Source organism: Aquarana catesbeiana, linkage group LG01 (assembly GCF_042186555.1).
Source record: "Aquarana catesbeiana isolate 2022-GZ linkage group LG01, ASM4218655v1, whole genome shotgun sequence".
Taxonomy (NCBI): domain Eukaryota; kingdom Metazoa; phylum Chordata; class Amphibia; order Anura; family Ranidae; genus Aquarana; species Aquarana catesbeiana.
In genome coordinates this window covers 971,047,007-971,060,747 of record NC_133324.1, presented here as the reverse complement: position 1 = coordinate 971,060,747, position 13,741 = coordinate 971,047,007, and the positions used below count along the sequence as shown (strand labels likewise).

Genomic DNA, 13,741 nt, shown 5'->3' with positions numbered 1-13,741 from the left:
TTAATTTTACAGATACAAAAAAGGGATGCTAGCGTAGCATGGCGGTACTACATGCAGTAGTTAGTAGCAAGCGTGTCCTATTACTGATAGGTGGCGCACATGTCACGGGTCAGTTCAGAGACTGTTAATCAAGATGGCAGACAACAGTGTTAGTGCATGCATGAAGCAGCGTGTGGTCAGTGGTGTATTTTGGTTTGGTGCTGCCCTAGGCAAGACTAAAATCGGGCGCCTCACCTTCCCGTTTGTTGATGTCCCTTAATTCCAATAAATGTTCATCCCATTGTTGGAAGTGTCTCTCCAGTCTTTGTCATTGTGTCTACAGACCACATCCATCAGTCCCCTTTGCAGCAAAGCCCGTATCTCTCAGTGTATATTCAGAACCTATTAATCAACCCCCCAAGCCTTCCATATGGCATATCTCCAGACCCTATTAGTCAGCCACTCAAGTCTCCATGTGTCATTGTATCTTTGGACCCCATTAGTCAGTCTCTCCAGCCTCCCATGTGGCATATTGATTGCCAGACCGTTGTTCCTAATTTTTACAGACAGTCTACTGACTGGAATGGTACCAGCTGATTGAAGAAAAGCCAATGTAGCTTCAATATTTAAAAAGGGCCTTAAATACATCCCTGGGAATTACAGACCAGTTAGCCTAACATCAATAGTATGTAAACTCTTGGAAGGGATGATAAGGGACTATATACAAGATTTTAGTAATGAGAACGGTATCATTAGCAGTAATCAGCATGGATTCATGAAGATTCGTTCTTGCCAAACCAATCTATTAACCTTCTATGAGGAGGTGAGTTGCCATCTAGATAAAGAAAGGTCCGTAGATGTGGTGTATCTGGATTTTACAAAAGCATTTGACACAGTTCCCCATAAACGTTTTCTGTACAAAATAAGGTCCGTTGGCATGGACCATAGGGTGAGTACATGGATTGAAACCTGGCTACAAAGGCGTGTTCAGAGGGTGGTGATAAATGGGGAGTACTCGGAATAGTCAGGGGTGGGTAGTGGGGTGCCCCAGGGTTCTGTGCTGGGACCAATCCTATTTAATTTGTTCATAAATGACCTGGAGGATGGGGTACACAGTTCAATCTCTGTATTTGCAGACGATACTAAGCTAAGCAGGGCAATAACTTCTGCGCAGGACGTGGAAACCTTGCAAGAAGATCTGAACAAATTAATGGGGTGGGCAACTACATGGCAAATGAGGCTCAATGCAGAAAAATGTAAAATAATGCATTTGGGTGGCAAAAATATGAATGCAATCTATACACTGTGGGGAGAACCTCTGGGGGAATCTAGGATGGAAAAGGACCTGGGGGTCCTAGTAGATGATAGGCTCAGCAATGGCATGCAATGCCAAGCTGCTGCTAACAAAGCAAACAGAATATTGACATGCATTAAAAAGGGGGATCAACTCCAGAGATAAAATGATAATTCTCCCGTTCTACAAGACTCTGGTCCGGCCGCACCTGGAGTATGCTGTCCAGTTCTGGGCACCAGTCCTAAGGAAGGATGTACTGGAAATGGAACGAGTATGAAGAAGGGCAACAAAGCTAATAAAGGGTCTGGAGGATATTAGTTATAAGGAAAGGTTGCAAGCACTCAACTTATTCTCTCTGAAGAAGAGACGCTTGAGAGGGGATATGTTTTCAATATACTAATACCGTACTGGTGACCCCACAATAGGAATAAAACTTTTTCGCAGAAGAGAGTTTAACAAGACTCATGGCCACTCATTAAAATTAGAAGAAAAGAGGTTTAACCTTAAACTACGTAGAGGGTTCTTTACTAGAAGAGCGGCAAGGATGCGGTGGTCTCAGAGGGAAGCATCGATAATTTCAAGAAACTATTAGATGAGCACCTGATTGACCGCAACATACAGGGATATACAATGTAATACTGACATATAATCACACACATGGGTTGGACTTGATGGACTTGTGTCTTTTTTCAACCTCGCCTACTATGTAACTATGTAACTATATCTTCAGACCCTAGTTGTTAGTCCCTCCAGCCTCCATGTGTCATTGTATCTTCAGACCCTAGTTTTTAGTCCCTCCATCCTCCATGTGTCATTGCATCTTCAGACCCCATTAGTCATTCCCTCCAGCCTCCATGTGTCATTGTATCTTCAGACCCCATTAGTCAGTCTCTCCAGCCTCCCACATGGCATATCTTCAGACCCTAGTTGTTAGTCCCTCCAGCCTCCCATGTGGCATATCTTCAGACCCTATTTGTTGATCCGTCCAGCCTCCATGTGTCATTGTATCTTCAGACTCCATCAGTCAGTCCCTCCATCCTCCATGTGTGATTATATCTTCAGACCCCATCAGTCAGTCCCCTCCATCCTCCATATGTCATTATATCTTCAGACCCCATCAGTCAGTCCTTCCAGCCTCCATGTGTCATGGCTTCAGACCCCATCAGTCAGTCCTTCCAGCCCCCATGTGTCATGTCTTCAGACCCTGTCAGTCTGTCCCTCCATGAGTCATTGTATCTTCAGTCCCTCCTCATATATGTTCAGTCAGTCTCTCCATCCTCCATGTGTCCTCAGCCACCATTAGTCAGTCACTCTATCCTCCATGTGCCTTCAGATGCCCCCAGTGCAGCAGGTGGACAGAGCCCTGCAGAATCCAGGCACAGAGGCGGCAGCAGACGCAGTTGCCCCCCCGGGAGGAGATGGGCTGCGGTCGGTGAACACCCAGCTGAAGCTGGGGCTCTGGGTGAGCGGGGAGGGCAGCAGCACCAGCTAGTAGGTGGGCCAGAAGCAGCTGAGCCGGTGCTTCTGCAGGTAATCCACTGCCAGCCACAGGTCAGACGCCCTGCCCAAGAAGAAGACCAGCAGAGCCACCACCACCCACAGCCTATCCCAGAGAGTAACGGAGGTAACAGGGAGCAACAAGACTACCGTACAACTCTGTCACCATCATGGGAGGAGACCACTTTCGGGGCTACACCTGGCTCTGCTGACATCCATGAGGGACTCTTACTGTGTCATGGTTATGCAGTAGTGTTTGTCTGTCAGCTTACCTCTCCATGTGTTCAGATTAAGAGGCCAGCCACTCTCACCTGGCTGCTTAAATAATCTCTAGTCAAAGCATGGCTCCACCCCAGCCCCTATCAGGGAACTCTATAATACCTGTGCACTGCAAGCCAGCCCCGCTGATCAACCATTGTGTTTAGCTTCCATGTGCTACTTGCTGTTTCTCTTACATCTGATTCCACTTACTGATCTTGGCCTGTTCTCGACTATTCCTGTCTGCTTATGACCCTGACCTTTGGTGTGTTCTATGTTTATCCTTGTCTGCTAGTCGCCCCCACCTTGGCTTATCCCTTTACTATCCTTGTTGTTCCAGCCTGCTGCTTCCTTCCTCTTTCTCCTGTAGTCTACCGTAAGCGTGAGCTGTGAGACCCTGGGGGCTGCGACCTGGAGCCAGATTGCAGCGCAATCCATCCCCACCACTAGAGGCTCTGGTGAATACCTGCTGGCTCTTAGACTTCACACCCTGGGGAATCTATGCTCTAGCTCTCAGTGGGATCTGTGTTGATGCTCCAGTAGACCTGCTTCCTGAACCTCCCTGAGTTCAATCCGCAGCAGTCAGCCCCAGGGTCCACTACCTTGCGGTGCACTTCTGACTCCTACGGAGTGCATCTGTTACCTGGCCTCAGGTGATCTGACATACTGGATCATCACCCCTACGGGATTCCCTGCAATAGGAGGGGCAGGGTGGTGTCTGTGCATCGAGGAGGGCGATCACCCAAGGGTTGCCCACGTCTGCCCAATGTTCCGTAGGAATAAACAGAGTTCCATCCTCAGGCTTCCCCCTTCCGAGTCCAATGTCACGGATCCCCCAGCCTGTTCCACCCCACTGAAAAATGCCACCCAAAGCAACGTCTTGTTTGCCTCACGGTAGATACACCCCTTGTGTGTGGTGATAAAGTTTCTTGTGAATGAAGGCGTAAAATCTGCGGATATCTACAGAAGACTTCAAGCACAGTACGATGATGAGACGCTAAGCCAAAGAAAGCCATGGGAATGGTGTAAACATTTCAAAGATGGCTGTATGTCTGCCAGTGATCATCCCAGCCGTGATGGTTCACAGCCCACAGCAGTCATTCCTGTGAACATTCAGCACGTGGAATGCCTGATCCTGGATAATCAATGCACAAGATTGATTGAAAAAATTGTGAAATTGCACAACAGATGAATCTTTCTGTGGGAACGGTGAACACAATCATTCACGAAAAGTTAGCGCACGCTGTGTACCAAGATAGTATTACGCTTTTGACTGGCACAGAAGAGTTGAGGGCCAGGATTTCATCATTACATGTGACCAAACCTGGGCATATCAGTTCCCCCCCGAGTTAAAACGAGCATCAAAGCAGTGGAAGCGTGAAATGTCGAACAATTGCGTCTGCAGGTAAAGTGATCGCAAGTGTTTTCTGGGACAAACGTGACGTTATTTAAGTGGATTTTCTACTCCGTGGTGCCACTACCAACAGTGAATATTATTGTCGTGTTCTGAGAGATGTGCATACGCATCTGCGGAAAACACGACCTGATTTGATCACTAAGGGGGTCCTGTTTCTCCAGGTCAACTTACAAGCTCATACTGCTCACCGCACTATGTGCAAATTCCAGATAATCAGCTGGGAGGTATTGCCATATTCACCTTACAGCCTGGACCTCGCTCTGAGTGATTTCCACCTGTTTGGACTCATAAAATTGTTCCTTGGAGGTCAGAATTTTAGCACTGATGATGAAGTGAAGCAGGCTGTCCTAGGATGGTTCAGGCGTACTGACAAATCTTTAGATGCAGATGCTTTCAAGGCATTCATTAAATGCTGGGATGAGTGGATACAGTAAATGTAGCAGGGGAGGATATCGAAAATTAATGCAATTTCCACTACTTGAAATTTGTTCTTTTATTATATCAACTCAAAGGGTTTGACTTGAACGCCCCTCGTAACACCATCAATTTACCAACATGACACAATTACATCAGGCCCTGCCCCCCAAGGACCCTATTGTGATTTGAGGAAAAGAGGCACAGGAATTAGGGTGATCTGAGGTGTGAAGATTCAACAATAGGGGTTGATCTGAGATGTGAAGGTGCAGGAATTGGGGTGATCTGAGGGTGAAGGTGCAGGAATTGGGGTGATCTGAGATGTGAATGTGAAGAAATTGGGGTGATCTGAGGTATGGGGTGAAGGTGCAGGAATTTGTGTGATCTGATGAGATAAAGGTTCAGGAATTGAGGTGATCTGGGGGGTGAAGATGTACAAATTGGGGGGATCTGAGGTGTGAAAATTCAGGAATTGGGGTGATCTGAGAGGGAAGGTGCAGGAATTGGGGTGATATGAGGTGTGAAGGTGCAGGAATTGGGGTGATCTGAGGGGTGAAGATGCAGGAATTGGGGTGATCTGAGGGGTAAAAGGGCAGGAATTGGGGTGATATGAGGTGTGAAGGTGCAGGAATTGGGGTGATCTGAGGTGTGAAGGTGCAGGAATTGGGGTGATCTGAGGGGTGAAGGTGCAGGAATTGGGGTGATCTGAGGGGTGAAAGTGCAGGAATTGGGGTGATATGAGGTGTGATGGTGCAGGAATTGGGGTGATATGAGGTTCTCACTGGATCTGACATGGATCACAGTAATGCCCTGTACACACGATCGGACATTGATCGGACATTCCGACAACAAAATCCATGGATTTTTTCCTGACGGATGTTGGCTCAAACTTGTTTTGCATACACACGGTCGCACAAAGTTGTCGGAATTTCCGAACGCCAAGAACGCGGTCACGTACACCACGTACGATGAGACTATAAAAGGGCAGTTCAGAACCAAGCGCTGCACCCTTTGGGCTCCTTTTGCTAATCTCATGTTAGTAAAAGTTTGGTGAGAGACGATTCGCGCTTTTTCAGACTCGTGGTTTTCAGATCGTTTTCTGCTGTTCAGTTTGCGCTTGTGGGTTTGTATCTGGTCTTCAGTGCGTGCAGCGAGTTACCCTTGACTTTGTCATTGTGTTCTTATTTGTTCGTTACTGATTTTCAGGTCGCTCTTCACAGGCCTTGCTGTTCTTCAGTGCGTTCTGTTACTGCGTTCTGAGCAGCCGACCGTTTTCTAGCCATGTTGCATGTACGTACTCATCGTAGATTTCGTGCTGTGTGGGGGCTTGGTGTTGGGGTCCTTACTTTGACACAAGCCCAGTCCATGAACAGGGTGGGGAGAAGTTCATGGACCAAGAATTGGTTGCTACAGCATGACCAGTTTTCTCATATGCCTTTGCTCCGTGAGATCCGTGAGAATAATGCTGATGATTTCAGGAACTCTCTCCGGATGATGGACCCCGTATTTCACCGTTTGTTGACTTTGCTAACCCCCTATATCAGCAGGCAGGATACCTGCATGAGGCAAGCCATCACTCCGGAGCAGAGGTTAGTCGCCACCCTGCGGTACTTGGCGACGGGGAGAAGCCTGCAGGACCTCAAGTTCTCGACAGGCATCTCCCCCCAGGCTCTGGGGATCATTATTCCAGAGACCTGTTCTGCCATCATTCAGGTCCCGCAGAAGGAGTATATGAAGGTAAGATTTATCCTTTAACATCACATTTTATTGTATATAATGTTTGATAATATATTGTATTTCTTTCCTCATTCCCTAATTACCATGATTGTAATATGCTGTGAATGTCCCCTTTGTCCTCATGCATGCTGTAATTTTTTAGAATTTTTTTTTTGCCCTTCATACATATTTGCCTTCACTTACCTCCCCAGCATGGTCTCCTGCCCCTATATTCACCTAGTGTAGTCACTTAACAATGTATTTTGTCAGCTCCATAGTAGTGCTTTACCCTAAATACCTCCTAAAATGTTTTAAATTGTGATTTGTGCTTTAAATTCAGGCAGAGTGCCAGATTTTTTTTTTAGGTCTCAAAATCATTTGGAACCCTTCCTCCCCCCAACTGCTAACTCAGCTGATACTAATCCTCTATCTGCTGACTTTGCCAAATCCATACACACTATACCCATCTCTTTTGTGGTCAGATTTATGGATGAATTCCCCAAAGCATATAGTGTAAGGGCCTACCTGAATATTTTAAAATGGTACTTTTTTAAGTTTCTGTATCCTATTAGTATCTTGATAGGTAATAACAGAATGTAAAAATGTGCTAAAATGTGTACAGTGTGTATTTATCTCTTTGTATTATGACACTTCTTACCTGTCCAGTGGGCTGCCAATAGTGTAAGTAAGGAGGGGCTGGCCAAAGTAATACACATTATTTAGGCATTCATCTCTCAATGAAGTGGAGAGGGTTACCTGTCCAAAACATCTCCCTCCCTCCCATAAAATTTATAAAATGGCCCATGGGGGGGATCTGATAGGTGGACCTTTTGTCTTTAAATACTCCCTAAAATAAATGTAATACTGATGTTGGCCAAGAATGTTTGTGTCTTATCTGCTCTCCATGTTTATGTGCAAAACGAATAATTTTTATTTCTTGTTTGACTCCACAGTTTCCTTCCAATCCACAGGAATGGCAGACTGTGGCCTCCCACTTTGCCCAGTGGTGGGACTTTCCTAACTGCGGAGGGGCAATTGATGGGAAACACTGCCACATCGTCCCACCACAAAACTTGGGGTCATACTATTACAACTACAAGGGGTTCAATAGTATTGTGATGTTGGCAGTGGTGTCGGCTACTTACGAGTTCCTGCATGTGAAGGATTCGTCTTCGTTGTGGATGAAGCGTTTGCGCTGGGGGTCCATCTTATGCAGCCATTCCCTATGGGGACCATCGCCCCGGACCAGAGGGTTTTAAATTACCGGCTGGCCAGAGCCAGAAGAGTGGTGGAGAACACATTTGGAATAATGGCCAGCCGGTTCCGCTTATTTCTTACACCCATACACATGGCAGAATATAAACTGAATCACATCATCCTGGTTTGCTGTGCTCTCCACAACTTTTTAAGGAGAAATTCTGTGAACTATGCTGGCTCAGTTGGGCCTGAATCCGGAATTAATCTCAATGAACCAACCCTGACGCGCTTGAAGCTGGCTTGCACCCCCTGAGTGCCCGCAAAGTCTGTCTAAGATACATGGAATACTTTGCGGGTGGGGGGCCATCAATATGCCAGACAATGTCTGAGAGATTTTTTAAATAAAAAAAAAAAATTTAACTACTAAAATATTTGCTGACATTTACTGCTTGTGTTTCTTTTAGCTGACCCTGACTGAAATTTGGGGAGTCCTGAAAATGGCGTGATTGTGTAACATTAGAAAGCACTGTTGGGTGTTATTTCCTAAAGGCAAAGACACTTTGCACTACAAGTGCACTTGAGACTGCACTGAGACTGCACTTGTAGTGCAAAGTGGATTTGCCCTTAGGAAATAACCCCCATTGTCACAGAAAACACCAATTTTACCACACAAAAAGTTTAGGAGCATTGAAAGAAGAATCCACACTTTCTTGATTATCAATCTTTTTAATACAAGCACAATCACATGTGCATTTATAAAAGGTTTTTAAAACAAACCAACATGTTTGTTGTATAACAATTTTTTTGGTCACATTAATAAAAGTAGAAATGTCCATTTACGGTAAAACAGGCATGTTTAAAACCAACAAGAAATATACAAATCTGGAACTTACAAAGTTCAACTTTGTTAGAAATTGAAGGCAATATCAGACATGAGTATTTATAAACTGTGTTTGATATTGCGTTCAGATGGGGTGAAGTCACCCCTGGAAAAGCCAAATTTTGAAGATGCACACAAATTGCCAAATGTCAACATGTGCTAGCTGCCATCATGGAGGATCAAGGGACGTGTTTTGGGGGTGCAACCCCTTCCTCTCAGCTACTTTATTATTGAGGAAGGGGTTGCACCCCCAAAACGCACACATTGATCTCTCTTGATGGCAGATAGCACATGTTGACACACTGTGTGCATCTTCAAAATTTGGCTTTTCGCAATATGTCAAAAAATGAGAAAAATATTTTCTGTAAAAAAAGCACAACTAAGTAAGGGATTTCGAGGGGTTTTAAACTCTCCCTAAAACATCAATGAGGTTCTTCATTTTGTTTTGAACATCATTGATGTTTTCCAAGTCCCTATTGCACCCCATGATCTCCCCGATCAGGATCTGGGCACTTTCACTGGTGAAATGACCTTTATCCACAACATCCCGATCACCTAAAAATATAGACAAAAACACACCATGTATTATAAATATGCAGGCATCCATCTCTTACCTGAGCCTGTGGTTGCAGACACTCACCTGTTGGGGTGACTATTTCGATTACGTCTCCCTCCTCCGGTTGGCTTTGGGGGATTTCCACTTCTTCCTGAGGTGGGGGGTCTGTTGTCTCCTCTGATGAGTGATGTCCTCCAAGTCTTTTCTCCCCTATGTAGCTTGAATACTTACCTGTTTTGTACAAGCTTCACAGATGGAGACACCCTTATAGTATACACTGGAGCACCTGTGTGGGCCCCTAATAAAAAGGGTGTTCTGGTGTCCCACACTAGTGCTCCAGCGTCCAGATGTGTAAACAGCCCTCCTTCTTACACAGAATCTAGTTTGCATTTCATTCTAGTTACAAACCCTTCTAGACAACAAACTTATTTTAAGAGAAGTAGGCTAGCAAAAATGTATTGAAATGCATCTGGCCAATCGAACAATGTTTCCTACGAATGAATAATGTGCCCATGAACATGAAAGTTGCCATTTTCAACTACAACAGTAAAGAAAAGCACATGGAGCAGCACGAACGTTCTAAAAATAACGAATAGGAACACAGGACAACTACTTACTTTTTTGCAGCACTCTCCTGATCCTTCTATACTGATATTGCTCCCTTAATTTGAGGTCCGACCACCGTTTCCGGAGTTGATCCTTGGATCGCCGTACCCCAAATGTCTTCTGCAGACTCTTCACAACTTTAGTCATGATCTTGGCCTTTCTGACATTGGGGTTGGGGTAAGGTCCATACTTCCCATCATAGTCGGCCCTCTGCAGGATGTCGACCATCTCCAACATCTCCCCAAAGGACATATTTGAGGCCTTAAATCGTCTCCTCCGGGATTGGGACGTTTCTGGCTCCGGGCTTTCCTCCTCCTCCTCCTCCTAATCGTTGCTGTAATTAGCACGCACCTGCTCTGTCTCCACCATGTGCTCTTCCCCCACTGCGCTGAACGAGAAGGGGCGGGGAATAGACTAGAAAGAATTCAGGGGCGGGTGGAGTTTCACGCATGCGCAGTGTATATAAAGCGTAACACGCGTGCGTAGTACGTACGATCTGTGAGCGGAGGAAGGAGTATCGGAAGCGCCGATCGTGATAACGAAGGTAACATTTAAACTTGGGCCTATACTGCTTAGAAATTGAGGCCTATATTGGGACAAGATTAGGAGACTTTCGCCTGACATTAGGGTTTGTCTTGTGTTGTGTCTTGCAGAGAAAATGGATATATTGAAGGATCAGGACTTTATCCCCATATTCATTGATCTGTTCAGGGAGCTGCCCTGTCTGTGGCAGGTAAACCACCCCGATTATAAGAACCAAACAAAGAGGAAGGCAGCGCTGGATAATTTGCTGCAATTTGTGAAGCCGGTGATCCCCACGGCAGACATCACCACCTATTTGAAGATCCTAATTGGTGGCATGAGGGGCACTTATCTAAGGTAGCGCAAGAAGGTCCAGGATTCCCTGAGATCAGGAGCTGCAGATGACATTTATCTCCCCAGGCTCTGGTACTATGACAGGCTGCATTTTCTGGCAGGTCAGACTGAACCCAGGCCAGCACTCTCCAGTCTTCCTTCCACGCTTCCTTCCCCCCCAGCTGAGGCTTCAGATGCCCAACCTGGGCCTTCCAGGCAGCAACATGTGGAGGAGCCCAGCTTGAGCCAGGTATAGCATTCTTCTAAATATTTCTGGTTGTCAAATTAATGATGTTAAATCTATGTTATTTCGGAGTACAAATTTCTGATTGTGATTGATGAACCAAAAACTAAAACGATGTCCCTTTTTCATGCACAGGAAAGTCTCAGACAGGAGGTGGCCGGGCCAAGTAGGCTGCCCGATACCCACGTCCCTCCCATCTGCCTTCAAAGAAAAAGTGGCAGGAAGAGGAGTAACCTGGAGGAGGCAGCAACCGGCCTATTTTGGAAGGCTACTGAGGCCCTCAGAACCCCCCACAGTGTGGAAGAAGATTTTGCTGACCTTACAGCATGCAAAATGCTGCAAATGGAGCTGGGCCAACGCCTCTTATGTGAGTTTCTCATTTTAGAAGCTCTAAATAAGGGGTTGAGAGGCCAACTCACATGTCAAAGCCACATTTGTGAGCTCATCCATGGTCCTCTTCCTCCTCCTCCAGGTCCTACTCATCCTCCTCCTCCTCCAGGTCCTCCTCCTCCTCCTGCCACACCTCCAACACCAGAGCCACAGCCGGGAAGGAAGCGTGTAAGGAAGACCAGAGAGTGATGACCTAGGTTCAGTCTGGTCTGGAAAAAGATGCAGGCTCTTGTATGACCACAGCCTGGGGACATAAATGTCATCTGCTGCTGTTCATGATCTCTTGGACTTCTGGACCAGATTGTACTCCCTTAGATATGAACTCCTCAGGCCACCAATTTTTCAGTAAAATAATTGATGTCTGCCCTGGGGGCCAAAGGCTTCGCCAATTTTATCCAGTGTTGCCTCCCTCTTTGCTTGGTTAGGACCCCTTAATAAAGGAATTTTTGTTTCAATTATACTTGCCTATGTGTGTTTTCATTCAAAAGGGACAGTTTGTTTGTGAGGAGGCAGGTACATTTCAAAAATACAATGTGAAATTAACAAGAGACACCAACACCAAACAATCTCCTTGAGATTAATAAATAATACAAGATAATAATGGTGTTGTGGTAACTTGACACACAAAACACATCAAAACTATTCTGGAGTAAAAAAAATTAACCAAAAAAAAAAAAAAAAAAACGAGATCAGGCTTTAAAAAAATACAAAACCAAAAAAAAAAAAAATTACAAAACCCAAAATTACACATTTTAAATTTTTTAGTCATATGTGACAAATAGAAAAATATTGATGAAATCACGATAAATAATAAAGAAAGAAGTTTGTGAGAACTTTGTGTGAATATGAGCAGCAAAACAACTTCATTCTTCTAGCATTATAAAGAAGAGGAGAGTGCACTGCATTAAACAATTTAAAACATTGCAGCCAGACGAAAGTGCTATATCCATTCCGAACGCTAAGTTTAGCAGACCGAGCAGTTCCGTCTCGGAATTTCTTCTGAGCATGCATAGCACTTTGTGCGTCGGAATTGTCCCCACACGGTCGGAATTGACGCAATCGGGTTTTGTTGTCGGAAAATTTTATAGCCTGCTCTTAAACTTTGTGTGTCGGAAATTCCGATGAAAAAAGTCAGATGGAGCCCACACACGGTCGGAATTTCCGACAACAAGCCCCGATCGCACATTTTCCGTCGGAAAATCCGACCGTGTGTACAGGGCATAACACTGTAAGACTAATTTACCTTATCAGTAAATGCAAAAAGAAATGATCTCCATCAGAAATGTTCGGCTTATCTTTCCATCTCTTTGTGACTATTGTGGGTTCTCTGACTTATCTTCATCTTTTGTTGAGTTTTCTACTCTGGTCGGTGATCCACCTCATTTTCCTTCCTTTTTTCTTTGCAAATGTCTACGTAGTTCTAATTAACATTTCCAGACTACAAGCAACCGCTTCAACCATATAAGTCAGCAATGGAAGTTTACATAATTCTATATCAGGTTCTCTTTAAGTTATAAAGTTGGAGACTTACCTATCACACTCACAACAAGGACCCAGAAATAGAAGATCATCATAATTCTCCTCCAGGAGGTCCGTCTGGCAGAGAAGGGACGGAGGAACACGGCTCAGTCTACTCCCACACTACTGTGATTGCATGAGAGAGGAGCAAGTGGTCTGGTGAAAAATAGGAAGTGGTACAGGAAGGAACATTGCCTAATATTTTAAGATGAGGTGCTAAGATGCTATCAGACATTTCTACTAAACAGCTTTAACTTCCCCCATCATAACACCCAACAGAAGAGGGGAAGTTCCATAAACCCCATGGACATCGGTGTACTGCCAATACCAGGAGAGTGACCTGAAGGTCTATAGAATGTACAGATCTTCCTCTAGGAGATCTGGTAGCAGTCTAATGATAATTATAGGCACATGTTACATTAGGAATTCAAAGCAGGGCTCTATTTGAAAAAAAAATGTGATAGCTGTTCATCCAGCAAATCTGCATTCACATTCATGTTGTATTTGTAAGAAATGTTTTCTTTGCTGAACAATTGTTCTCTTATTATGGGCAGTAGTAATATACCACATTATGGCCACTAGATGGAGCTTGGGGGCATAGGAAATGCATCTGTGTAACAAACGATACAATGTAACAATTCCAAGGGTTACTTTTATTTGCTAATTCCCACTAGTGTTCTCTAAAATTGGTACATTTTATCTCTTCTTAAAAGTTATATGTATTTCCAATGCTTCTCAGCTCCATCTAATGGCCATAATGCAGACAGTAGTCAAATACCACAATATGGCCACTAGATGGAGCTGAGTAGCATAGGAAGTGCATCTATAGCAAGAGATACAATGTAACAATTCCAGTGGTTACATTTATTTGCTATTTCACTGAAGCATTCTCTAGAATTGTTACATTGTATCTCTTGTTT

At 44.7% G+C, this 13,741-nt stretch overlaps 1 protein-coding gene across 5 annotated transcripts in view; it reads right to left on the bottom strand.

The window, feature by feature from the left end:
* The window catches only part of LOC141122866 (uncharacterized), a 77,854-nt gene extending 64,861 nt beyond the window's left edge, over nt 1-12,993 (bottom strand). For all 5 annotated transcript variants that reach the window (XM_073612010.1, XM_073612015.1, XM_073612012.1 and 2 more), the window contains exon 1: nt 12,835-12,993. In XM_073612010.1, the coding sequence (XP_073468111.1) occupies nt 12,835-12,877 (43 nt within the window). In that variant the 5' untranslated portion in view covers nt 12,878-12,993. The remainder of the gene's footprint in view (nt 1-12,834) is intronic.
* Between the last annotated feature and the right edge of the window lie 748 nt (nt 12,994-13,741).